Source organism: Bos indicus, chromosome 5 (genome assembly GCF_029378745.1).
Source record: "Bos indicus isolate NIAB-ARS_2022 breed Sahiwal x Tharparkar chromosome 5, NIAB-ARS_B.indTharparkar_mat_pri_1.0, whole genome shotgun sequence".
In the NCBI taxonomy this organism is placed as follows: domain Eukaryota; kingdom Metazoa; phylum Chordata; class Mammalia; order Artiodactyla; family Bovidae; genus Bos; species Bos indicus.
In genome coordinates, this window is record NC_091764.1 from 102,559,572 (window position 1) to 102,587,096 (window position 27,525).

Genomic DNA, 27,525 nt, shown 5'->3' on the forward strand with positions numbered 1-27,525 from the left:
CTCTTTACTTTTCGTGACTCTACTGTCAGTTCAGTTCAGTCGCTCATTCGTGTCTGACTCTTTGCGACCCCATGAATTGCAGCACGCCAGGCCTCCCTGTCCATCACCAGCTCCCGGAGTTCACTCAGACTCACGTCCATCGAGTCAGTGATGCCATCCAGCCATCTCATCCTCTGTCGTCCCCTTCTCCTCCTGCCCCCAATCCTTCCCAGCATCAGAGTCTTTTCCAAGAGACTTTTCCAGAGTCATTTCGCATGAGATGGCCAAAGTATTGGAGTTTCAGCTTTAGCATCATTCCTTCCAAAGAAATCCCAGGGCTGATCTCCTTCAGAATGGACTGGTTGGATCTCCTTGCAGTCCAAGGAACTCTCAAGAGTCTTCTCCAACACCACAGTTCAAAAGCATCAATTCTTCAGCACTCAGCCTTCTTCACAGTCCAACTCTCACATCCATACATGACCACAGGAAAAACCATAGCCTTGACTAGACGGACCTCTGTTGGCAAAGTAATGTCTCTGCTTTTCAATATGCTGTCTAAGTTGGTCATAACTTTCCTTCCAAGGAGTAAGCGTCTTTTAATTTCATGGCTGCAGTCACCATCTGCAGTGATTTTGGAGCCCAGAAAAATGAAGTCTGACACTGTTTCCACTGTTTCCCCATCTGTTTCCCATGAAGTGATGGGACTGGATGCCATGATCTTCGTTTTCTGAATGTTGAGCTTTAAGCCAACTTTTTCACTCTCCACTTTCACTTTCATCAAGAGCCTTTTTAGTTCCTCTTCACTTTATGCCATAAGGGTGGTTTTTACATTTTTGTTGCCATGAGGCTCATGTATAACATCTTACAGACACAACAGTCTGATAAATTAATTTCAATCACATACAAAAGCTATAACTTTTTATCCCCTTATACTTTCTGTTTTTGATGTCAGAATTTGCCTCTCTTTATATTGTATATCCACTAACAAAAAACTTTTCTTTATAATTATTTTAATACTTCCTTTAGACTGCAGTTAACTGGTTAGCACAGAGTATTCTGAGTTGTATTACACATTTACATTTACAAGTTCGTTGTATATTTTGTGGGCTTTCCTGATAGCTCAGTTGATAAAGAAACCACCTGCAATGCAGGAGACCCTGGTTTGTTTTCTGGGTTGGGAAGATCCCCTGAAGAAAGGATAGGCTATCCACTCCAGTGTTCTTGGGCTTCCCTTGTGGCTCAGCTGGTAAAAAATCTGCCTGCAATGTGGGAGATCTGGGTTCAATCCCTGGGTTGGGAAGATCCCCTGGAGAAGGGAAAGTCTACACACTCCAGTATTCTGGCCTGGAGAATTCCATGGACAGTCCAGGGGGTTGCAGAGTCGGACACCATTGAGCGACTTTCACTGTATATTTTGTATATTAGAGTATTCTGAGTTGGATTACATATTTACATTTACAAATCTGTTGTATCTTATTTCATTTCTATCTCTGTAAGACAACCGATTTCCTTTGTGGAGCAACTCAGCCTGTGCACAACAACTACTGAGCCCATGCTCTAGGACCTGCAAACCGCAAATAGAAGCCTGCATGCTGCAACTACTGAAGCCTGAGCACCTGAAGCCTGTGCTCCGCAACAAGAGAAGCCCCCACATAGAGAAGCCTGCTGTCCACAAAGAAGAGTAGTGCCTGCTTGCGGCAACTAAAGAAAGCCCATGTGCAGCAACAAAGACCCAGTGCAACCAAAAATTAAAAGCAGTAATAATAATGATAAGAAATACTTTTAATCTCATTTTGTTCACATATTCTTTTCCTGAATTGGATTGTTTATCTGTATTTTTTTGGAGTTCACTGAGCTTCTTGGCTGGTATACTTTATTTCTTTCATCATATGTCATTTATTTCATTACTTCCCAATGGTGAATAGCTATGTGAGCTGCCCTGGGAGAAGTCCTGGACATCTTCCCATTCCCAAGCACAGCCTAGAACTATGAAGACTGAGAGTGTGAGCATAGGTTGGAGTCCTGGACACCATGCAGGCATCAAGCAGTAACTGGGTGGACTCAGCTCACAGCTAGGCCAACACTCCCAGTTCTTATATTAGTTCAGCAGCTTCTCCACATGTCCACAATGGAATGGGGGTGGGGGAGACGTGTTGTGTAAAGATAATATTTACTTGGCTACTCCTGTAAGACAGCTGTCTCTACCCTGAAGCATCACAGCAGGATCATGTTAACATTTTCAATAGTAACCAGATTAAAGCAATCTTGAAACAATATGTTTTCAGCAAAGTCCACTATTCTGAAATTGTTCCTTTAAGTTTTCAATCACATCAGACACCTCCATCCACATATTTGAAACAAATACCCAAATGTTCCTGATCTTCCTTACATCCCTTCTTCTGCATCCCCTCTGCCTAGGTCTCCACTTTCTTGCCCTCTTGTCCCACCTGGATGCAGGGTGTGGTGAGCACCAATTTGCCTTCCATCAACTTAGAAAGAGATATGAGCTGATATAATTCACTCAGAAGGATAGATTACTGGAGAGACAAGAAATAGCAACATCCTGAAGAAATACCACAAAGGGATGGAGAGAATGGATTCATAAGGATTTGATAATCAACTAGACATGGGAGAAGAGCAAAAAGGAATCTATATCTGCTTGAGAAATAAACAGATAAAGTAACCTAGGGAATGAGTAATGAAAAAGGGAGAAGCAGTTACCTAGAGTTAGATTTTTAACTGGTCCATGAAAATTTAAGCAGGATAAGGAAAGCTGTATCCATTCTCTCTCACCAGGCAATGTCCCACTTTGAAACTCACATCCAAGTCTGGTGACCAAGAATAGGTTAAAAACAGGTGATGAGACATCTCAGAGAAGAACATACAGGATTGGGTTTTTTCCATGAGTTTGTGAAATGAAAATATCTCCTGCCATATCAATAAACAAGAAATATCACAGCCATCAATGATTTCTGGTCTCCAAATGTGAGTGAGGGCTCCCAAAACTGTGATCCAGGGGATGCTGCCACTCCCCATGGTGATTGCTGAGGAGCTAGGGGAATGCAAGAAGCAGCCATCTGCCGCTCCTTGAGGTGAATAAGGAAACAGGGTTGGCCCCAGATAGCTGAGCTTCATATGGAAGGAATGAATCCAGTGAGACCAGAGGCTTGCATCTTCCCAATAACAGAATGCTAACTTCCTTAACTTGGTACCTGATCTTGATGTTCAGACTGCCTCTCCCTTTGTTGCAAACTTGTATATAGGCTGACTTCCCCTCCTGCCTCCTTGGAGCAGTTTTCTCAGAGCTACTGAGATGCTGTCTCCAGGGCCTGGAGTCCTAAACATTCCCACCAAATAAAATAACTCTATCAGGTTCTGACTATATTTTTTGGTTGACAGGTTCATCTTGCTAGGAAGGAGAGTGTGAATGTGGACCAAGTTTAGATGCTTTTTCTAAGTAAGAGTGACCTGGAGCATTTGTGATCCTGGGCAAAGTCATGTCCTCAATTAGCCTTTGATGGAGGTGAGAAAAAAAGGCAGTACATCTTGTTTTCCTTTGAGGAAAATGGTGTTTGAGAAACAGACCAATCCTTTAAAAGCATTTAATGTGGAACTTGCTAAATTAGCAACACAGCAAAAAGTTACTTTATTCAGAATATTTCATGTTGAACAATTTCCATATAACACAATTACAGGTCAGTATTACTGTATTGAAATATAGGCAATTAGAATATCTGAGGCTTCATCTCATATTTAATACAACATCATGGGAAAGTCACTGTGGATGTTCCTGGGGCACTGAGTTCAATGTCATCATACCCAGGGTCCCCTTTGTCCCCCTGGAGCAGCCATGGGCTCTCTTCTCCTTCCCCAGGATCAGCTTCCTCTCCAAAGACAAACAGAGAAGAGCCTGAAATAGTAAAGAAAAGTATGGTTAGAACTGAGACAAAGGGGACCAGACCGTGTTGTGGAAGTGAGTAAAGGAAGTGGTGATAACAAAGCACCCCTGGGACCCAGGTGTGGGCAAGGAGGTTCAGGCTGTTTCACACTAGTTACAGTGAGGATGGATCCCAGCTGTCCTCTCAGATCCAGTTCATGTGGTCTCTGGGGCCTCAGTTCATGTGGAAACCCTGCATCACAGGGGACCTGTGCTCACACAAGAGCTCTGGGAAGATCTGCCTCCAGGCTACACAATCAGCAGGGAGATGCCCAAGAACAGTAAGAACATACCAATGAATTTAATGTTCTCCTCTCACAACTGACAGATGTGAAATCATCATGAGAGGGAGAGTGGAGACAGGAAAATATGAGTTCCTCACTCACAAACCAGCTCTGCTCTTAGTTAACTTCTGTTCCCAAATGTCCACAAATAGTATCAAGGTGCAAACACAGGGCACCCCTTCCCAGGGAGCACACAGGCCCTCAGATGGAGAAATGCTCTTTTCTAGAGAATGAGTGTCTTCTCTCGGCTACTGAAATGTCTGGAGCAAATTAGACTTTAGCTGACCACAAACTCTGGTCTATGAACTACCAATATGGCTTAATGTTAAGGCCACTGCATATCATAGATTTTGTACATTAGTGCTGACATACAAACAGAGCTCATCTTAAATTATCAGAATACCTCACAAATTCAATACTGCAGTACATTTTAAAAAATCTCTGACTACCTTTCATGTATAAGACAGCACAGAAGAGTTATCAAAACACTCATTCTATTTGTGGATTTCATACATATGCTCAAATAATCAAGTTTTCTTTTCCTTTTGGCCACTGAACAATGCTTGTGGGATCTTAGTTGCTTGACCAGGGATTGAACTCAGGTCTTAGCAGTGAAAGTGCAGAGTCCTAACCACTGGATTGTCAGGAAACGCCTTAATCTGTAAATTTAAATGCAAGCATATCACATATAAAGTGAAAATTTAAGTTGCAGTATGGAGACATAAATGCCAAGAGGAGAATGATTCCTCACTGCCAAGGAGTGTGATAGCATTAAAGACAGTATACGATTGAGACTGTCACGTCCAACTCTTTGTGACCCTATGGACTACAGCCTGCCAGACTCCTCTGTCCATGGGATTCTCCAGGAAAGAATACTTGAGTGGGTTGCCATTCCCTTCTCCAGGAGATCTTCCCAACCAGGAGGGATCAAACCTGGGTCTCCTGCATTGCAGGCAGATTCTTTACCATCTGAGACACCAGGGAAGCCCATCAAATGCATGAGATTACTGATGTTTTGAAATTCTAGAGAGGCTGGGCATTGAGGAACTCAAATTCACCATTTCCAGGACAGAGACTGAAGATTATAGGAGATGAGCTAACCCCACTCACCTGTCTGAGACCTCATACCATCTTCCTTCACTGGGAGCACTTCCTCTTCACTACCCTGAGAGGCAGGAGGATCCCGAGGCACTGGTACCTCTTCAGCATCATCATAATCCTCACCAGGGGCATCAGTCCTCTGATCTGGCGCTTTTGAGGGCAGAGAAGTGGTCAGATGAAACCACAGTAAGTGGGTTCATCTGGGAAATACCTAAGATCCCTTCTGACCCAGAGTTTCTAAGCCACTAAATAGAGGCACCAGTCATTCCTTGTTTCAAAAGATTTTTTTCTCTAAGACCATGCTTCAGTTTGAAGTGTCCATAAGCCAAAACATGATTTTATACATCTTTCTCAAAGGAACTCTTATACCACTAAGCATTACTAAAGCATTTTGACAAATCATGCTTACCAGATATTATTTTTAGAAACAATGTGTTTCTGTTGTGATTCTGGACACAGAGAGCCCAGCTCCAAATGTGAGACATGACAGAACAGCCAGAGAAGGGGAAGGATGGACTCCATCTCGACACAATGGATGCTACTGCTCCATCAAAGGAAAACTGTTTCCCTTGCCTCTTATCTCTATGATGGAAACTGTCCTCCCCAACACCCAGCTGAGGCGGGTCCATCTCTATTACCTGGAGCAGATCTGGAGTCATCGTTGTCCTCATCATCTGACAGGAAGCCTAATGTGGAGACGAACATCACACAATGCACAGAATGACCCTCCCCACACACAAGGGACCAGTGTTAAGGTTGAGAGGGAACAGGCCTGGCTCATGCAGTGTAGATGGAGGCTGGGGGCTCACAGGGCTCTGAGAGGCAATCCTACCACTTTGGAGGAGCTGCCTCTGTGAGTCTGGGGCATGCCTGGGGGCTGCGGATGCTGAGAAGATGAACACAGCCAATGAGAGTTGACAACCAGAGGTCCCAGGAGGGCAGGCAGAGACACCCACCTGGGCTGCCCAGAAGACCCCCCTTCTGTGTCACAAGGTAATCGAGCTCTTCATACACGGCTTCAGCAAGAGCATCTTCATAGCTGGAAAGGGCTGAGAGATGCCCCAGCAGGTCAGATATGCTGCCCCAGACACCCCGGTCCAGCAGGCTGAGAGATCCCTCAGTAGGTCAGAGATGCCATCCCAGATACCCCAATCCAGCAGACACACCCTTTATCTCCCCAGTGTTCACACAGGGCTTGTCAGGACCTCAGGATAGCTTCCCACCCAGTGCACCTGTTGGCACCTTCTCCCCTCATCTGGCCCTAAATACAGCTCAGCCCCAATTCTGTCTCATCTCACAGGAGAGGCTATGACTTATGAGAGTTCATATACCAGTCCTAAAAGCCTCTGTCTACTCAGCACTTAGAGCTCAGCACAGAACACATGAAGTTCTGCAGACTCAGAACAGAGACCTGCCCCAGGTTCCCCTCCTCACACCTGCCCCATCTTCTGCCTCCACACACTCTCCCTGGTCCCCAGTTCCCCCTGCAGCCCACCTCTGCGCTCTGCTCTCCGTCTAAGCAGCTGAGTCACCAGGATGATGAGGACCAGGAAGAGAAGGGCTCCCAGGATGAAGCAGAAGACCCAAGGCAGGGAGAAGATGCCAGAGAGAGGATTTGAGGTTGGTCTGGTCCCTAAGCAGAACAGGAAAGAGGGTTGGAGAAGGTCCTGGGCAGAGAAACCCTCTGTGCCATAATTTCCAGGAGCTCTGAACAATGGCGCCCCAGTCTCAGATACAAGTACAGTAACAGTGATTCTCCAGGTCTCCTCCTCAGACAAGCCAACCTCACTCCAGCCAGTGTTGCCCCAAGGCAGAGCCAGGGATTGTCAGGGAGATGCCCTGCCAAAACAGCCTCTGAGGACCCAGCTCATCCCCTCTCCTTGGGCTTCAGGAGACAGAGCATCAAACAGTCCTGGGACCCACACCTCACTGATGAGGAGACACTCAGGGGCAGGTGGGAGATCCTTAGAATCTGCACCATGGGAACCAGACCCACTTGGACCCTGGGCATGAGAACCTTTTGACCCCGGAAACCAGGGTAGGGGAGTTCCCAAACATAACGCCCTGGCTCTTCCTCAACAGCCAGAGGCTCTTCAGACTCTTTCCTCTCCTGAGCTGTCAGAGACCCCACAGAACAGGCCCCAGAATCTCAGTATTCTCCCCTGACTGCAGATGGATCACAGTACCTGCTGTAGTCGGGGGCAAAGATGTTCTTGCACCTAAAGAGAAAAAGAGGACTTTGGGTAAAGGGAATTGGCCAGAATGCATAGCAGCCGTTTTTTCCCTCTTGAGCCTGAAATCACCCCTCAGTCTCCACGACATCAGTGTCTGGTCTTCCTGGCTCCCCTGTCCTAGATCAGAGCCCCAGCACCCGGGATGTCTGAACACAAACTCCCCACCACTCCCGGCCCAGCCCACTGCCCCTGTGCTGCCCCAGCTCACCCAGGGCAGACCCCAAGCCCCTCACTCACCAGAGCACCTCACACCAGCATCCTCCTTGTGCTTGCAGTCACTCTGCCCCCAGGGCTCTGCAGCACAGTCCCACAGGGAGGACTCCTGGCCCCTGCACTGCACCTCGTCCAGCCAGATGCTCCCATTTCCAGGGCCGAATGTCGCAGCCTGCAAGGCTTCCAGGGCCTGGCCACAGCCCAGCTGCTGACACACCACCTTGGCCTCTTCCAGGCTCCAGGAGTCATCGCACACAGTGCCCCAGGAGCCGCTGTGCCAGACCTCCACCCGCCCTGAGCACTCGGTGTCTCCTCCCCTGAGTCTCAGCTTCTCTCTGTCTGAAAAGGCAGCAGCCCCTCTTGTGACTGCCCTGGTGGGATGAAGGAGCCCCTGGGAGCCACAGGGGAGGGGGCAGGCTGACGTACCTGTGCAGGGGGCAGCAGTTGGACAGCTCTTGGGTCTTCTTCCTGCAGAGGCAACAATGGGAAGCTATAGTTCAGGGACAGCTGTGGGAGGTCTTGTCCCCAAACATGAGTAACTAAGGATTTTTGTCACAGTCAAATGACAAGAGACCACAGAAGCTTCATCATCTACTTGGCTGAGAGGGTCAGTGCATGTTATCAGCAGCTGAAATTACTGTATCTAATTAGTTGTTTACCATAACAACAGCAAACAAACAGACACAGAGACAAATACAAATATACACCTACATTTTGTAGACTCAACCAAAACCCATCAGTTAGATTTGAAAATATGAAATCATACTAATGACGTCCTACATGGTTCGCAGTGACACAGAAACAGAGAGTAAGTCACCTGCACACGAGATGTAGGCTTCCTCCTTTGGAAAGCATGAGTTGTAATTCCAAGGGTCAGAAGGACACTGCCAGAGAGAGGGGTCAGTTCTCTGGCACTGGATTCCATCTACCCAGTGGGGTCTAGAACCTTCCCTGAGACCAACAGAGGTGTTGAGACTTCCACTGTCCCCACAGCCAAGCTGACTGCAGATGATGGACACGGTGACATCATCCATGGGGCTGCGGCAGACACTACCCCAGGTCCCGTTGTAGAAAACTTCCAGCCACCCAGCACACTCCTGGTCCTCGCTCACCATCCTGAGGGCCAGGAACTCTAAGATCGAAAGAGAGGAGACAGGACACAGTGAGCACCCCACTCAGTGCTCTGGGTTTTACTCTACCCCAGAAATAGTGATCATTCACCCCGACCCAGTGGAGGAGATGCCCACTGGGTGACAAGACTGACTTTTACCTCCCTTTCACCTGACTTTGTCCATTAATGTCTGTACATCTATTTCTACCACAGCAATGTAGAAATAAACAGAGAGGAAGACCAAACTGGGCAGCTGCAGTGATGGGAGCTGAATCCTGATTCCTGACAAAACTTCTAAAAGAACATGTGAAAGAATGTGATGTGGAGAGTGAGGTGGTTGACAGAATAATGGACCCCCAGAGATGTCCACAGTCTAATCCCCAAACCTGTGACAGTTACATTTCAAAAGGGATCTTACAGATGTGATTAATAAGGACCTTGGGATAGAGACATAAAGCTCAAATATTGTGGATTAACCATGTGAGCCCAGCCTTACACATCTTTAAACTCACTACACTAAGAAATGTATCATCTTTCTCAGCCCCAGTCAGAGGGAAATCTGAGTGAGAGAGAACAGTTGGAAGAGGCACTGTTGTCTGAAGAAGAATAAAGAGGGCCCTGAGCCAAGAAATGAGGCCACACAGAAACCACAAAAGGCTGGGAAAGGAGTCCTCCCCAGAGACTCCAGGAAGAATGCAGCCTTGTGGACACTTGGATGTTGGCCCACAGAGACCCTAGTTAGACTCCTAGCAAACAGAACTGTAAAGAAAAAATCTGAGTTTGCACTATGCCAGGCTCCTCTGTCCATGGGATTCTCAGGCAAGAATGCTGGAATGGGTTGCCATGCCCTTCTCCAGGGGATCTTCCTAACCCAGGGATTGAACCTGCATCTTTTACATCTCCTGCAATGGCAGGCAGCTTCTTTACCACTAGCACAACCTGGGAAACCTAGGATTTCCAGGTGTTACTCCCACAGATAACTGCAGAGTGAGCCCTGCTTTCAAGTGTTAACTGTAAGAAACAGCTCTGTCAGGAAACACTACTGAGAATAAAGGACCAGAATCTCAGCTGCTGCAGGAGGAAGTGAAAGCACCCGGTCTTCACGTCTGCTGGAAAGACAGGCTACATAGGAGGAAGCCTCCTTCTCTGGTCCTTTCAGCATCTCTCCATCAGGGCTCAGATCCCTGTCCTCCAGGGCCCCACCCCCTCCCCCAGCCTGTGGACAGTGTGCAGCGCAGACCTGAGCAGATGACCCCCGCGTCCTCCTTGTGTCTGCAGTCGTGCCGCCCCCAGCCCCGGGAAGGGCACCTCCACACGTGGGACTCATTTCCTGTGCAGTTCAGGTCGTCCAGCCAGATGGGCCCTGGCCCTTCCCCAAAGTGAGCTGACCTCGTGGCATTGAGGGCTTCTCCACAGCTCAACTGCCTGCACACCACAAGGGCATCGTCCAGGTCCCAGCCGTCATCACAGATGGTGCCCCAGGAACCCTGGTCAAGGATCTCCACTCTCCCAGCGCAGAGACCTCCTCCGTCCACCAGACGGAGCTGTCTGCTCTCTGAGAAAAGAGAAATGGGACAATGGGGTGGTGACCTCAGGGGTTGAGTAGCATCTTCTCTCCTGTGGGACCCTCACCTGAGCAGTAGGGGGCGCTCTCCTCTGAGGCCGCAGAGCCTGCTGGTTCAGACGCAGAGTCGTTGCACTGGGGCAGCACCTGGGTCTGGTTTCCTGCAGAAACAGCAACGATCAGGGGTCTGGTTGGGTTGAAGAACAGGAAACTGAATTAAACTAAATAACAACCTAGTGATGGAGTTTGAGATGAAAGCTGTAACAGCAGTGAAGTTATTATAGAGTTCAGTTTCTCCATGGAGAGGTCTGCTTCTGACAGTGCCACAATTTTTGTTTAAGCCAAGCTTTACACTGAGAACGAGTTAAATAGTGTGTTCTATACCTAAATCTGGAGAAAGCAATGGCACCCCACTCCAGTACTCTTGCCTGGAAAATCCCATGAATGGAGGAGCCTGGTGGGCTGCAATCCATGGGGTTGCTAAGAGTCAGACACGACTGAGCAACTTCACTTTCACTTTTCACTTTTATGCATTGGAGAAGGAAATGGCAACCCACTCCAGTGTTGTTGCCTGGAGAATCCCAGGGACGGGGGAGTCCGGTGGGCTGCCATCTATGGGGTCGCACAGAGTCAGACACCACTACAGCGACTTAGCAGCATCAGCAGCAGCATGCATTAATCTATATCTAAATAGAAGAAACAAAGCAAAATCTTTTCTGAAAGATTTCTAAAAGTTTTCATCTTCCATGTCTGTCACCAAAAGAAGGAAAAAAAAAAAAAACTCATACAAAAGAGATCAAATGGAAAACCAAAAGGAAAAAGAAGACATTCCCCAAAATTTCCCCAAATATTCAGCTATTAGAGTTACCTGACAGAGAATTTAAATAGCCCTGATTAAAGTGCTCTTAAGATGAATTGACAAAATGTGTTTCTTGGCAGAGAAATTTTAACAACAACAACAAAAAGTTCTAGAGCTAAAAAGCTTAATATTTGAATTTAAGAACTAAAGAATGAATGTATAAGCACATTAGATCAGCATAAGGCAGTTATTAAAACAGAAGATCAGAGGACAAATATTCTATTAGGTTGGTGCAAACATCACTGCGGTTTCAGACCACGAATTTTAAATCATTATAATTAGGCTCAGACATATCTTTATTAATTAAAATAGGAACCATTACAATCAACACATTTTTGCCAATGAGAAATTAGTTTGTTTTTTCCTGTAGTGTAAAGCTGTGCTTTGGGATTTGAGGAACTCTTGGAAAGCATTTTCTGCCTCCTGTTGGTTGTGGAAGCATTTTCTCTGCAAAAAGTTGTCAAGATGCTTGAAGAAGTGGTATTCAGTTGATGAGAGGTCAGGTGAATATGGCAGGTGAGGCAAAACTTCGTAGCCCAACTCGTTAAACTTCTGAAGCGTTGGTTGTGTGATGTGTGGCCAGGCGTTGCCACGGAGAAGAATTGGTACCTTTCTGTTGACCAATGCCGACTGCACGTGTTGCAGTTTTTAGTGCATCTCAGTGATTTGTTGAGCATACTTCCCAGATGTAATGGTTTCGCTGGGATTCAGAAAGCTGTAGTGGATCAGACTGGCAGCAAGTTTGGCCTTGGGAAGTGCTTTGCAGCTTCTTCTCAGTCCCACCACTGAGCTGGTCATCTCCAATTGTCATATAAAATCCACTTTTCGTCATAGGTCACAATTCAATTGAGAAATGGTTCATCGTTGTTCTGTAAAATAAGAGATGATGCTTCAAAATGACAAGTTTTTTGATTTGTGGTCAGCTCATGAGGCACCCACTTATCAAGTGTTTTCACCTTTCGGCATTTGCTTCAAATGCCAAACGACTGTAGAAGGGTCAACATTCAGTTCTTAGGCAACTTCTCATGTAATTGTAAGAGGATCAGCTTTGATGATTGCTCTAATTGGTTGTTGTCAACTTCCAATGGCAGGCCATTGCACACCTCATCTTCAAGGTTCTCATCTCCTTTGCAAAACTTCATTTAAATAAAATTCTTTATTATTTATTTATTTTTGGCTTTGCAGGGTCTTTGCTGCTGCTCAGGCTTTTCTCTAGTTGTGGCGAGTGGGAACTAGTCTTTGTTACAGTGCGCAGGCTTCTCACTGTGGTGCTTCTCATGTTACGGAGAACAAGCTCTAGGGCTTCTGGGCTTCAGCAGTTGTGGTTCCCAGGCTCTAGAGCACAGGCTCAATAGTTGTGGTGCACAGGCTTAGCTGCTCTGCAGCATGTGGCGTCTTCCTGGACTAGGGATTGAACCCATGTCTCCCGCATTGGCAGGTGGATTCTTTACCATAGAGCCACCAGGGAAGCCCTGCAAATCTTCTTGAACAACCACTGAACTATATGTTCATTAGCAGTTCCTGGACCAAATGCATTGTTGATGTTGCAAGTTGTCTCTGCTGCTTTACGACCCATTTTGAACTCGAATAAGAAAATCACTTGAAATTGCTCTGTGTCTAACATCATGTCTATAGTCTAAAATACATATGAAATAAGCAGCAAGTAATAAACCATTAGCAAAAAAAAAAAAGCAAGAAATACACATTAAATGATGTGTAACATAACCAAATTTATTTAAGAATGCATTCCAAGATCAAATGGCAAATTTCAATAATGCAAAACAGCAATGACTTTTGCACCAACCTAACTGCAGGTCACATGGTAAGTGTCCTGGTTATACTGCTGTGTAACAAATTTCCCCCCAAAATTTAGCCACTGGAGGAAAAAATATATACTTCATTTTGCTTAAGACTTCCTGAGTCAGCAATTTGGGAAAGACTCAACAGTTCTGTTTTGGGGTCTTTCAGTGCTTGCACTTAGGTATCATCTGGGGCTGCAATCAGCTGAGAACTGGACTGAACCTGTGGTTACTAAGGAAATTCCTCATAGTATTTTAGTGGTAAAGGGACATCATGACAGCAACCTAATCCAGAAAGATTTTATATGTTCAGAGAGAAATGAGACAGAATGAACCAAAAACTAGCATTGAGGGATTCCAGTTAAAGGTCATCTGGAAATGTTTATATTATTCTTCTAACTTTTCAGTGTCTCGTATTACATCAAAATTAAAAAAAAAAAATGTTAAAAGGTGAAAACAAGTCAGAGATAATTCATTCCTAGGACATCGTCCATAAAAGAAATACTAATAACATAAAAAATAAATAAAATGCTTAGGAAAAATGTAGAAGAAGGTGGACAAAACTTCTGAGAGAAATTCAAGACCTAGCTAAATGGAGGGATATATTATGTCAATGGCTTCCCAGATGGCTCAGTAGTAAAGAATCTGCCTGCCAGTGCAGAAGTGGGTTCAATATCTGGGTCAGGAAGAAGACCTGGAGGAGGGCATGGCAACCCACTCCAGTATTCTTGCCTGGGAAATCCCATGGACAATGGAGCCTGGCAGACTGCAGTCCATGGGTCACAAAACACTTGGATGCAACTTTGTGACTAAACAACAATAAAAATTATGTCAATGAATTGAGAGATCCAAAATTGTCAAAGTCAGTCATTCCCAAATTTCTATGTAGATTAAATCTAATCTTAATCAAAATACTCTTATGCTAATTTTTTAGGGAGTGTGAAAAATAACAAGCAGATTCCAAAATTTAGACAAAATACAAAATACCAAGAATGACCAACACAGTTGGTAAGAAAAGGAACAAAGTTAAAGGAGTTAATATAAAGTAACCCCTGTAAATTAAAATTATCTAGACTTATTATAAAGTTATAGTAATTAAGAAAATGCAGTATTGGTGCAAAGACAGACAAATGATACAGTGGAACAGAATACAGAGTCTTTAAAAAGACTCAGACATATGTGCTCTTCTGCTTAAGATAAAGGTAGCACTGCAGTGGGGAAAAAAGTCTCTCCAGAAAAAGATTCTGAGTGAATTGGATGTCCATGTGAAACATGACTTATCTTACACAGATATCAATCCCAGAAGGAAGGTACAATTACATGCAAGAGAAAAAGAAACTTTTGTAAGATACTCTAAGAGAATATTTTCATGATCTTGGAGAAGGGAAAGTTCTTTTTAAAGGGATATAAGAAGTATTAAATATACAGGGAAAAGTTGGCAATTGTATTAATATTTCCTTCAAATTAAAAACTTGCTTTATCAAAGGATCCTGTACCATTTAGAAAAAGAAAAGACCAAGTGTTAAACACACAAAATAAGTAACATATATTTGTGCCCCAAGTCATTGTCATGCTACATTCTAGCAGCATATTTATAATAGTCAAGAGCAGGAAACAACTCAAATCTCTAACATCAGTTGAATGGATCAATGGCCATGTTATCAATGAAAGCAATATTCTACTGTAATAAAAATGAATAAAGTACTGCTATAAACAACATCATGAGTGAATCCTAAACATAATGTTGAGTCGAAGAAGTCACACACAAAAGAAAACACACTGCATCATTTTATATAAAGTTCAAAAACTGATAAAACACTCTATGATAGTAGAAGTTAGATAAGCAGTTTTCCCTGGAGAGGAGGGAGGCCAGTTATTGGAGGCAACAGTGACTCTTGGGGCTGGGAATGTTCTCTTTGCTGCTCTGGGTACATGACTGAAGTCTACACGTATTGCTTATACACTGTCTTCTATGATCATATGTCAATAACAATGTTGCTTTAAAATATATTATTCCCCTTCACACTTCTTGCCCTAACCTGAAAAATGAGTGAACAATGAGGAGCACCATATTTCATCATGAAACATCTTCCAAAGCCAGTTTTCCCTCACTCTCTGCTCTTGGGGACATTTCACTCCAGGAGCATCCTAAGTACCAATAGCCCTTCCCTGTCTCTTACCTGAGCAGGTCACAGAGGCCGTGTTGCCATGGGAACAGTCAGGACCACCCAAGGCAGTCACAGGGCAACTCCACAGGAAGGACTCTGCACCCGAGCAGTGAAATCGGACTGTTGAGATCTGATCACCTCTCTCCACCAAGTGTGGTCCTCTGGGGGTGGAGATGGCGATTCCACAGCCGAGCTGACGACAGACAACATTGGCATTGGCCAGACTCCAGTGGGAGGCACAGAGCGCTCTCCATCGTCCAGAAATCTTCATCTCCACCTGCCCCTCACATTGAGAGGAGCCATTTGTCATGAGTCGGACTTCTGAGTATGCTGGTAGAAGAAGACAAGAGTTTCAGCAAAATCACATGACTTTCTCACCTGAACAGAATGTGCAGGGAGGTTAGTCCTGACCTGCATCTCACCTGAACAAACAACCTGAGCAGCTCCACTGTGGTGACAAGTGCCCCCTGGACAAGGCACTCTGGGGCACCACCAGAGCTTACGTTCCTCCCCCTCACACCTGAACTCTTCAGCCCAGACCTGGCCATCAGACTCTCTGAAGAGCTCGTGTCCCAGAACAGACACAGCCTCGCCGCACCCCAGCTCTGCACAGATGACCTGGGCAGTGGGGAGTGTGAAGTTTCCATCAGACACTGGGGTCCAGTCTTCTCCAGGACGTACTTCTACTCGTCCTGAGCAGGGTCCATCGTCTCCAACCAGACGCACAAATCCTAAGAAAACAACAACAAGAAATCCAGGTCTATGAGTGCCCATAGACCTGGTTTGGCAATTGGAAACAATGTCACAGGCAATAACGTGAAAATTTTTCTTTTCCAGGAGTGGTGCCTGGAAAGAGAATTGGACAGTTATTTTCAGAATTTCATGAGCAAGTATTTTCAAGACCAAGTTTCTGAAAAGAAACCCTGAAGGATTTTCAGGGTCAGTTTGAAATGGCTGATTTCCAAAAACATGGATTTTGAGGTTAATTAGGAATGCAAATTCCTCATCTAGAGGCCTGGAAACTACAGAGCCCAAGGATACTGCTCTGTAGTGGGCACCAGGCTCAGGTTCAGAGCTGTACTAACCCAGAGTGAAGTAGATCCATGGGCCTCAAGAGGTTAGAGGACTAAGAGCCACACAAGGTTAGAAGGCCATCCTGAGATTTCTGGGGCCAGAATACTGGCCAGTTTTCTCTCAGGAAACAACACTTAAGTCTCTGAAGATAAGGAAAATCATGCAGGCTGGATCTGTGAGTGAGCAATGACAGTAGACAGACTTCTGGCTTAACAGGAGGAAAGCTAGACATTATAACAAGATTTCACACATGTTTCTTAAAATTTTTCACAGTGAAAAATTCCAAGAATTTCTTAGGTGACCTGATTTTGGAAAGTTGTCCAGAAATCAGTTTGGATAGGAAGAAAGCTCAGAGTCATAGGAGAAGGGGCTGGTCATAGCCATCTTTCTTGAAAGCTTAGAATTTATCAAAGAACCTGGGAGAGAGTGAGTTCTCAGTGGGAGCATGTAAAACAGCTGAGGTTTTTAATTACTTCATACTAGACATGTGATGGAGAAGGCAATGGCAACCCACTCCAGTACTCTTGCCTGGAAAATCCCATGGGCGGAGGAACCTGGTAGGCTGCAGTCCATGAGATCGCTAAGAGTCGGACATGACTGAGCGACTTCACTTTCACTTTTCACTTTCATGCATTGGAGAAGGAAATGGCAACCCACTCCAGTGTTCTTGTCTGGAGAATCCCAGGGACGGGGGAGCCTGGTGGGCTGCCGTCTATGGGGTCGCACAGGGTCAGACACGACTAAATCGACTTAGCAGCAGTAGCAGCAGCAGACATGTGAACTTTAGGAAATGCTAAAGAGTGAAGATGAGTTAAAGTATTTTAATCCTGTCTATATGCTGTTTTTTCCTTTCCTATTTGGGTTCTTGAGAAATAGCTACCATGCTATAAAGAAAGAGAGGAAGAGAGCAGAAGGCAAATAGTGAAGTGAAGTGAAAGTCACTCAGTCATGTCTGACTCTCTGTGATCCCATGGACTATACAGTCCATGGAATTCTCCAGGCCAGAATACTGGAGTGGGTAGCCTTTCCCTTTTCCAGGGGATCTTCCCAACCCAGGGATCGAACCCAGGTCTCCCACATTGCAGGCAGATTCTTTACCAACTGAGCTACAAGGGAAGCCCAAGAATACTGGAGTGGATAGCCTATCCCTTCTCCAGTGGATCTTCCCAATCCAGGAGTCTAACTGGGGTCTCCTGCACTGGAGGTGGATTCTTTGCCAACTGAGCTATGAGGGAAGCCCAGAGAGCAAATTAGCCATACATAATTTAGAAATTTTCAAATTGCAAAAGCCTCAATATGGATGAAAGATAGAATATTTGGGGGAAATATTTGTCCAACAAGTTTTTGACACATTTTATCCCCTGTGCTCCTCCCATCAACCACTTCACCCTGCCACCTTTCCCATTTCTCCCACTGCAGACAAGAGAAAACAATCTTAAGAACCACAAATGGGTGCAAAGGAAATTCTGAACAGGAAGAACTTCTGTAGGAGTGGAGTGAGGTAGGGTGTGTAGTAGGTTAAATGGGGAGTGGGTGGGGTATGAAACTGAGAGAGAGACCAAAGAAAAAACTCATGATCATGGTTTGAACTTCAGGGACCATATTTTGGGTAGAGGAAGGTAATCCAAGTAAAAAAGAAACCCACAACATAAAACACTTTATTTAACACACTTGTCTGGTTTCAAAGTATGCTCATGATAATTTATGTATATGGTGAAATTCTTTCTGGTAAAGGATTCTGATTATATAAATATGTGAACTTTGAAGGTTCAGAAAGAATATTCTAACAAAATAAAAATCTACTACAGAAAAACAGGAAAGAACAGAAAAGACCTAAAAGAAATTAAAGACTTGAAGGATCAGCTTGACCACTTATACAATGGTGAGAGAGAAGATGGTCTGCTTGCCTTTTATTATTTATCACTCTCATCTCCCCAGAGAGACACAGGTTAGAACTTCTAGTCTGGTCTGGTTGGGAGTTTGCTCATAGGCAACACATTCTAATTAAAGCATTTTCAGTCAATACTTTTTAGTTGCTATATTAACCCCGAAGATTACAGATTAGGCAGAACATGAAAGAAATATTTGTTATATGCTGTTTTATGTACCCTGATATATGTTAAATGCTTGAATATACACTGAATAATCAAAAAAGTCTTATACACATAAGGATAGACTCTTCTGAGACAAATTAAGACTTTTTTTGTTTTCTATTTGATTTTAAAATTTGTGTGGGAGATTATGTGTGTGAAAACTGCAAGAAAGTTTGTGGAATAGAAGGCTGATGTCAGTTGATAAGGATATTAAATATAATAAAAATATATCCTTCTCTGGTCTCTTGCTGTACAGACATCCTGCTTTCTTAGGCACACACAGCATCCTCCACACCACTCCTGGACCATCAGTGCTGCTCAGAACACCCCACATGTGCCTTTTTCAGTTCCTATTACAGTCCCTCTCCCTCCCAGCTGCCATAACTCTCTTCTACCTTCTTCAAAAATTACATCTGTCCCATTACTCCTATTCATATCAAACAAACCCCCAAATTCAATTCTCTTAAATCATTGAAGTCATCAGGTATAAACTATATAATTTCTTACCATAAAACACAGAAATTATATTACTTCCACTTTTGACTTGTCAGTGTATGGCTAAGTGTTCTTCCAAAGTTTTGGCCTATACAGATGTCTTAAAAGAAAAAATGGGCAGAGAATCTCTGATAGTAACAATCAAAGGAGAACCTATGACTCAGAGCACTTCATCCAAAGTTCTCTGGTCTTACCTGCAAAGGCCTATGAATATTTACATCTAAAATTTCAAAAGAGACTTGCAATTTGGCACAAATCCATCAATTCCTGTCTCATGTGATTGATCTTCATCTTCATTATGAAGATCAGTTTTCATTGGAATAGTTTAATCTACTATGTCAGTAAGATTACTGGAGAAGAAATAGCAGAGACTTACAGCAGGAAAGTAAATGAAGCACATCACCCACAGAAGCTTTGTGCATTCACAGAGGACGGGTCTGTCTCAGTCCTCTCTAGCCCATCTATATCCTATTGCCCCAGTGATCGGACACCAGCTTCCATGGCACTTTTCATTCTGCCATCACAGGGCAATACACTGACCATACCTGAGCAGACGACTCCTGCATCGTTGTCATGACTGCAGTTGTGCACTCTCCAGCCCCGGGAAGGGCACTTCCACACGTGGGATTCCTTTCCTCTGCAGCCCAATGTGTCCAGCCAGATGGGCCCTGATCCTGCCCCAAAGTGAGCAGACCCCATGGCATTGAGGGCTTCTCCACAGCCCAGCTGCCTGCACACCACGCGGGCATCGTCCAAGTCCCAGCCGTCATCACAGATGGTGCCCCAGGAGCCCTGGTCAAGGATCTCCACTCTCCCGGCGCAGGGACCTCCTCCGTCCACCAGGCGGAGCTGTCTGCTGTCTGAGGAGAGAGAAATAGGATAACGGGGCATTGACAAGGGGGATAAAGGTCTTCTGTCCTGTGGGACCTTCACCTGAGCAGTAGGGGGCGCTCTCCTCTGAGGCTTCAGAGTCCCCTGGTTCTGACAGGGAGTCATTGCACTGGGGCAGCACCTGAGTCTGGTTTCTTACAGCAGTGATAAGAGAATAATAACATTGAAAATGGGCAAAAACAGGAAATATTACACAACTGAGTAGGGTGAGACAGAAGTGTTAACCTCTGATTTGTAGAGTTCTGCACAGCATCTGAGAAAGACTTAAAAGAAATGTTAATCTCTACCAGAAGCAATTGAATGAGTTCAGAGTCACAGGTATGGGCTGGCTGCTGAATGGATTCCTTATAAATCACACACACATTGGTGCCCTTGACCTGAAAGTTAAAGGGATTAGATTAAAGGAAATGGAGTCAGGACCCAGCCTCATCAGAAGCCCTAGGTAGCAGCCATGAATCCTCTATCGTTAGAATCATTCTCCTTGGTACAGTCATGCAGAATTGAAAAACAAATGGACATTGAGATGTCTTGGTTTGCCCCAGAATATTTCACTGATGGCTCTAAGCTTCAGACTCCAGATCTGGATACTTTGTTTTAAGAAAATGTGATCTCTTTGAGTGGATTGGGCAACCTTGCACGAGAAATGTCTCAGGTGATATTGACTGACATTGACCAGATTCCACTGGGAATCTTGGAATGCTGCTTCTTCTCTCAAGTAAATATTATCTTTTCTTGCACTTTGTGTCAGGAATCACTATTATTCAAAGTTAGGGGTTATTTGTTCTCCAGGGGGAAAATATTATGCATTTATAATTTTACCATAGAGCAGAAATAGGTTAAATTCTTGCTCTGAAAGCATTTGAACAAACGATACTGACAGACTCACTGTGTTGTTCTTCTTTAATATATAAAAAGCAATGTAAAGAAAGGTTAAATGATGTCTATTCAGTGTTGCATTTTAAGTGAATGATGAAGTAGAGAATAAAATTTAGAATTTTATACTTTCATGAAGAAGGGTTCCAATGGAGGGGTTCACAGCAGGCCAGTGGTCTGCTGGATACAACTTTAAATGCTATAAAATGTTAGATAAAAAATGAAGATATTAGACATTTGTGGACACGATATGAACTAGACATGCTAAAATTCTAAAGAATGGAGATCATTTCATTGTTAACCAAGGATCTGAAGCTTCTCTTTATGGGAATTTCCCAATTTGTTGCCGGGGTTAATGGATCAAAATGTGACAGAGAAGCCTGCATGATTTGGGGGTTACCTGGTGCTGCAGTGACAAAACTGGAGATTTGAGAGCCTCTCTCATATAGCAGATTTTCTCCTCAAATATCTGCCCAGTAAACACGCTGTCAATGGCAGGAGGCCAAAGAACTGTATCAAACACCTTGCAAACAGAGTGGATATTCCTTCATCCCCCTGACTGCTGAGCTACCAAAACATTCAGGTTTTCAATTATAAACTCTAAAAGCCCATAACACAGGGGCAGAGAAATCAGAGGTAGACTGAGTGCTACAAATACTGCAACCCAAACTTGTTACAGCTCAACCCTAGCTAGTATTTAGACATCTGGGTGGTCTGAACCCCTTCTCCCACTTGCTTAACAAAACAGAATATGAATCCTTTCAGGTGTTAGAAAATGTATCTGGGATATCTTATTTTCTTATGCATCATTTTTCTCATTCAGTTAAAAATTGCATGGTATGTAAACAGATGGATGACATGACAAATTTAAAAATTGAAAAAAGGAAGGTAAGAGAAGGTAGAGACACACATGCTAGATATGCTGGACTTAGCAGATAAGGATTTTAACTATGAACAATGTGTTTAGGGGGAAAAGAGGAAAGGAAAGAATCAGTAGGTGAAAAATGTTAACAAATAATTGTAACTATAAGAAAATCAAAGGAACAGTTGCCAACTGAAAATGAAATATCTAGAATTAAGAACTGAATGAATAGGTTTAAAAGAATTTTAGACAGAACTGAACACAGAATTAGTGTCTTAGAGGAGTCCTAAGAGAGATGAGGAGGAGGAAAAAGGGAAGGACGAGAAGGAAAAAGCGGGGGAATAGGAGGAGAAGAGAAACAGAGACAGTGCTGCAGAAGTAATATTTGAAGATATAATAATTAAGAATTTTTTAAATGGATAGAAGTCTATGAAAACCTCCACATCTAGTAAAGCTGCAAAAAATCAAAGGAAAATCTGGAATAAATTTTTTTAATACCAAAGAAAGAAAAAAAGGAGAGAAAAAGGAACATGAAGCACATGGGTCAATTAAAAGGAAATGGAATACTGTATTGGGATGACCCAGAGGGATGGTATGGGGAGGGAGGTGGGAGTGGGGTTCAGGATTGGGAACACGTGTACACCCGTGGTGGATTCATGTTGATGTATGGCAAAACCAAAAACAATATTGTAAAGTAATTAGCCTCTAATTAAAATAAATAAATTTAATTTAAAAAAAAGGAAATGGTAGATACTAACCCAACAATATCAGTAATTGGATTTGCAATCTAATTACAATGGATTAGATACTTCAAATTAAAGCCCCTCTACTAACTGGGAAATGGCGACCCACTCCAGTGTTCTTGCCTGGAGAATCCCAGGGACGGGGGAGCCTAGTGGGCCGCTGTCTATGGGGTCACACAGAGTCGGACACGACTGAAGCGACTTAGCAGCAGCAGCACTAACTGATAAACCAACAAAATTTGTGTAAATGCTACCTGCAAGATAGTCACATTGTATATGAGAGCGAAGAAAGGTCAAAAGTAAAATGATGGAGGAAAACATATATATTATGTGAATACTAGGCTTCCCAGGTGGTGCTAGTGGTAAAGAACCTGACTGCCAATGTAGGAGACATATGAGACATTCAATCCCTAGGTCAGGAAGATCTCCTGGAGGAGGGCATGGCAACCCACTCCGGTATTCTTGCCTGGAGAATCCCATGGACAGAGGAGCCTGGCTGGCTACAGTCCTTAGCAAAGAGTTGGACATGACTGAAACGACTTAGCAAGCCTGGACACATGTGAATACTAACTATAAGAAAGCTGCAGTAGCTATAGCAAGGTCACAGAAAGGAGATTTTAAGAGAAGATGTGCTAATTTAGTTAAAGAGGATATTTTCATGATCATACAGTGGTACGCCCTTAATAAAGATATTACAGATATCAGAATCCAGGGAAGATATCGAAACATAGCTTTGAAATACAGAATAATACTTGACAGAATGAAAAGAAGAAATAGATAAAATAACAATCAACCTGGGGGAACTTTAACAAATCTTTTTCAATACCATGCAGGCCAGGCATACAAAAAAGAAGGAAGACTATAGTAGATGTAAAACACCACAATCAACACATTTAGCTAAATAACATATAAAGACCAATGCACCCAATAATGAAAAAATTCAGATTATTGTAAATGCACTAGGAACATTTATCAAAAATGACCATATGGTAGGACAAAAACCTTCAGATAATTGAATTTATACAGAGTATTTACTCTGACCACAGTGTAATTAAATTAAGAATTAATAAGAAAATACAGTTAGCCATCCTTATTTGGAGAAATTAAGCAACACCCTTCCAAAACAGTACATGGGTCTGGGAATAAATTTAAACCTTAGAAAATATTGTGAAATAGTGATTGCAAAGATATGATATAACTAAATTCTTCTAATGTAACTAAAGTAGTGCTTAAGGGAAATTTATACCTTAGATTTAGAAAAGAAGAAAGGCTGAAAATGAAAAAACATGTAAGCTTCTATTTAAGAAACTAGGAGAAGAGAAAATAAAGCCTAAAGGATACAGAAGTTGGGATTAACAAAGAAAAGAACAAAAATTAATTTTAAAAAAGAAGGTAAGGATGGTGGTAGTGATGGTGGTTTAGCCCCTAAGTCAAGTCCTACTCTTGCGACTCCATGGACTGTGGCCCACCAGGCTCCTCTGTCCATGGGATTTTAGGAAAGAATATTGGAGAGGGTTGCCATTTCCTTCTTCACGGGATCTTCTTAACCCAGAGATTGAACCTGCATCTCCTGTGTTGCAGGTGGTCTCCTGCATTGCAGGCAGACTCCTGCATTGCAAGTGGATTCTTTACTGCTGAGCCACCAGGGAAGCCCAAGGTAAGCATGATAGAGAAAACAGAGGAAAACCTTTCAAACATGGCTCCTTGAAAACTGATAATCACTGAGCAATACTAACGAGAACAAAGAGAAAATGAAGTTAACAATACCAAGAATGAAGAAATGTCACCATAAATCATATAAATTTTTTTGGTCATAGTTTTATTGAGATTAAATTTACATATCTAATGTGGATAAATACTCAGAAGATATTCAATTTCTCCACAACCTTGCCAAAACTTCTTCTTTTTTTTTTTAATCACAGCCATTTTGAGAGGTGTAAAATGATATCTCTTATGGTTGTGATTTACATTTCCCTGATGACTAATAATGTTGAGCATATTTTCCTATACCTATTGGCTATTTCTACATCTTCTTTGGAGAAATGTCCATTCAAGTCTCTGGTTAATTTTTTAATTGAGTTATTATGTTTTTTTTCTTCTTGTTGTTTTGCACTTGAGTTTTAGGATTTCCTTATATATGTTGCAAATTGTCTATTTTTGCCTGTTCTTTTGGTGTCATATCCATGAAATCATGAAATAATGTATATTTATTTGGTGAGGAACTAAATTATCAGGTATCTAAAATGTAATCTGTATATGTTGATGATATTACAACATCACACACAGTAAAATAAATTCAGATTCAGTAAGGTTATAGATTCATCTCACATGCTAGTAAAGTAATGCTCAAAATTCTCCAAGCCAGGCTTCAGCAATACGTGAATCATGAACTTCCTGATGTTCAAGCTGGTTTTAGAAAAGGCAGAGGAACCAGAGATCAAATTGCCAACATCTGCTGGATCATTGAAAAAGCAAGAGAGTTCCAGGAAAACATCTATTTCTGCTTTATTGACTATGCCAAAGCTTTTGACTGTGTGGATCACAATAAACTGGAAAATTCTGAAAGAGATGGGAATACCAGACCACCTGACCTGCCTCTTGAGAAATCTGTATTCAGGTCAGGAAGAAACAGTTAGAACCGGACATGGAACAACAGACTGGTTCCAAAGAGGAAAAGGAGTATGTCAAGGCTGTATATTGTCACTCTGCTTATTTAACTTATATGCAGAGTACATCATGAGAAATGTTGGACTGGAAGAAACACAAGCTGGAATCAAGATTGCCAGGAGAAATATCAATCACCTCAGATATGCAGATGACACCACCCTTATGGCAGAAAGTGAAGAGGAACTAAAGAGCCTCTTGATTAAAGTGAAAGAGGAGGGTGAAAAAGTTGGCTTAAAGCTCAACATTCAAAAAACGAAGATCATGGCATCCGGTCCCATCACTTCATGGGAAATAGACGGGGAAACAGTGGAAACAGTGTCAGACTTTATTTTTCTGGGCTCCAAAATCACTGCAGATGGTGACTGCAGCCATGAAATTAAAAGACGCTTACTCCTTGGAAGGAAAGTTATGACCAACCTAGATAGCACATTCAAAAGCAGAGACATTACTTGCCAAAAAAGGTCCGTCTAGTCAAGGTTGTGGTTTTTCCTGTGGTCATGTATGGATGTGAGAGTTGGAATGTGAAGAAGGCTGAGCGCTAAAGAATTGATGCTTTTGAACTGTGGTGTTGGAGAAGACTCTTGAGAATCCCTTGGACTGCATGGAGATCCAACCAGTCCATTCTGAAGGAGATCAACTCTGGGATTTCTTTGGAAGGAATGATGCTAAAGCTGAAACTCCAGTACTTTGGCCACCTCATGCGAAGAGTTGACTCATTGGAAAAGACTCTGATGTTGGGAGGGATTGGGGGCAGGAGGAGAAGGGGATGACAGAGGATGAGATGGCTGGATGGCATCACTGACTTGATGGACGTGAGTCTGAGTGAACTCTGGGAGTTGGTGATGGACAGGGAGGCCTGGCATGCTGCAATTCACAGGGTCACAAAGAGTCAGACATAACTGAGCGACTGAACTGAACTGAAGGTTATAGATATTCTTTACTCAAATTATAAAATTATTTGAAGAAAATAATATGATGCTTGGGGCTGGTGCACTGGGACGACCCAGAGGGATGGTATGGGGAGGGAGTGGGGAGGAGGATTCAGGATGGGGAACACATGTATACCTGTGGCGGATTCATTTCGATATATGGCAAAACCAATACAATATTGTAAAGTTTAAAAAAAAAAAAAAAGAAATAATTTTTTGTAAAAAAAAAAAAAAAACCTCCTATATCCTCGAAGAAAATAATCTGATTAAAAGCTATTTTGAGATGAAGAATGGCATCTGAAACACTGCATTAAAGGCAGAATTCATAAAAGTAAAACATAGTATATTTGATCATATAACCACACCACATACACAACCCTAAAGACATATGCAAAAAATGGGGTACTTTCAGAAGTATTTAAGAAGAGCAGTAAGTGGTGTTAATTTGTAGAGAGTTCCTATAAATAGATGAAATTTTAAACATTCTAGAGAAAAAATATAAACGATGATGGAAGATATCTTATCTGAAATACCTTTAAGTATTTATTTGTTTATCATGTCCACATTCCACGACAAATACACACACATATATACCCCTGAATGAAAGTTCCACTAGAGCAAGGACCTGCATATCTTATTTACCCCATGTTTCTGCTATTAGGATGGTGATTGCACATTCACCGTTCAACAAGAATGCATGGAGAAGCTTTTCTAAATACCATGATGGGGCTTGATAAATATTTATTGAATGAATACGTAGATGAATAAAATTCAGTGAAATAGAATTTCTTTAAATTCACAGTAATCAGCAAAATAGTAAAGCAAATATAAATTAATAGTAATGTTTTCTGATAATGGTGCATATAAAAAATAATTAGTACATAAGCACAGAATTAATTTATATTCAAATTTCCACTTACGTGATTTTTTAAAAGTTTTTCTTAAATTTATTTTTGGCTGTACTGGGTCTTGGCACTGCACGTGGGCTTTCTCTAGTTGTGGTGCACAGGCTTAGTTTTTCCATGGCATATGAAATCTTCCTGGGGTGTGTGCATGTGTGTGCTGTTTCTTCAGTTGTGTCCAACTCTTGTGACCCAATGGACTGTAGCCTGCCAGGCTCCCCTGTTCATGGGATTCTCCAGGCACGAATAGTGGAGTGAGTTCCCATGCCCTCCTCCAGAGAATCTTCCAGACCCAGGGATCAAACCTGCATCTCTTATATCTTCTGCACTGGCAGGCAGGTTCTTTACTACTTCCTGGATGGGAGATCAGATTCATGTCCTCTGCATTGACAGGTGGATTTTTAACCGCTGGACCACCCGGGAAGCCCCACTTATGCAATTTTCAATGGACAATTATTAAATAAATTCTAAGCTACTGTTATGTGTTATTCAGTATGACATTGGTCAAGCAAAGATTGCTGTAAAGAGAGAAAACTCTTTAAAAAGGGAATATATAGTAAAAGTCAGGGGGAAAAAAAAACAAATAGCTACCTAGTAAGGCAGAAATGTGTGCAGTAGACTCAAATAAATTTTCTAAGAAAGATTTGTATTTAGAGGAAGCAAAATTAACCAAAAAAAAGACACAAAAGAATTGTAAGTGAAAGAAATACACGTAAGTTCAAAAAACACAAGAAAATGGCAGTGTAA

General features: G+C 42.8%; 1 protein-coding gene across 2 annotated transcripts in view; it reads right to left on the minus strand.

The window, feature by feature from the left end:
* Positions 1–3,597: 3,597 nt before the first annotated feature.
* LOC109559712 (antigen WC1.1-like) overlaps positions 3,598–27,525 on the minus strand; it is a 56,835-nt gene continuing 32,907 nt past the window's right edge. For both annotated transcript variants that reach the window (XM_070788636.1, XM_019961638.2), the window contains 14 exons: positions 19,457–19,771; positions 15,672–15,980; positions 15,262–15,579; positions 10,492–10,584; positions 10,100–10,414; positions 8,566–8,880; positions 8,175–8,216; positions 7,773–8,087; positions 7,488–7,520; positions 6,797–6,934; positions 6,258–6,350; positions 5,940–5,987; positions 5,311–5,451; positions 3,598–3,889 (listed from right to left, as the gene is read on the minus strand). In XM_070788636.1, the coding sequence (XP_070644737.1) occupies positions 3,744–3,889; positions 5,311–5,451; positions 5,940–5,987; positions 6,258–6,350; positions 6,797–6,934; positions 7,488–7,520; positions 7,773–8,087; positions 8,175–8,216; positions 8,566–8,880; positions 10,100–10,414; positions 10,492–10,584; positions 15,262–15,579; positions 15,672–15,980; positions 19,457–19,771 (2,621 nt within the window). In that variant the 3' untranslated portion in view covers positions 3,598–3,743. The remainder of the gene's footprint in view (positions 3,890–5,310; positions 5,452–5,939; positions 5,988–6,257; positions 6,351–6,796; positions 6,935–7,487; positions 7,521–7,772; positions 8,088–8,174; positions 8,217–8,565; positions 8,881–10,099; positions 10,415–10,491; positions 10,585–15,261; positions 15,580–15,671; positions 15,981–19,456; positions 19,772–27,525) is intronic.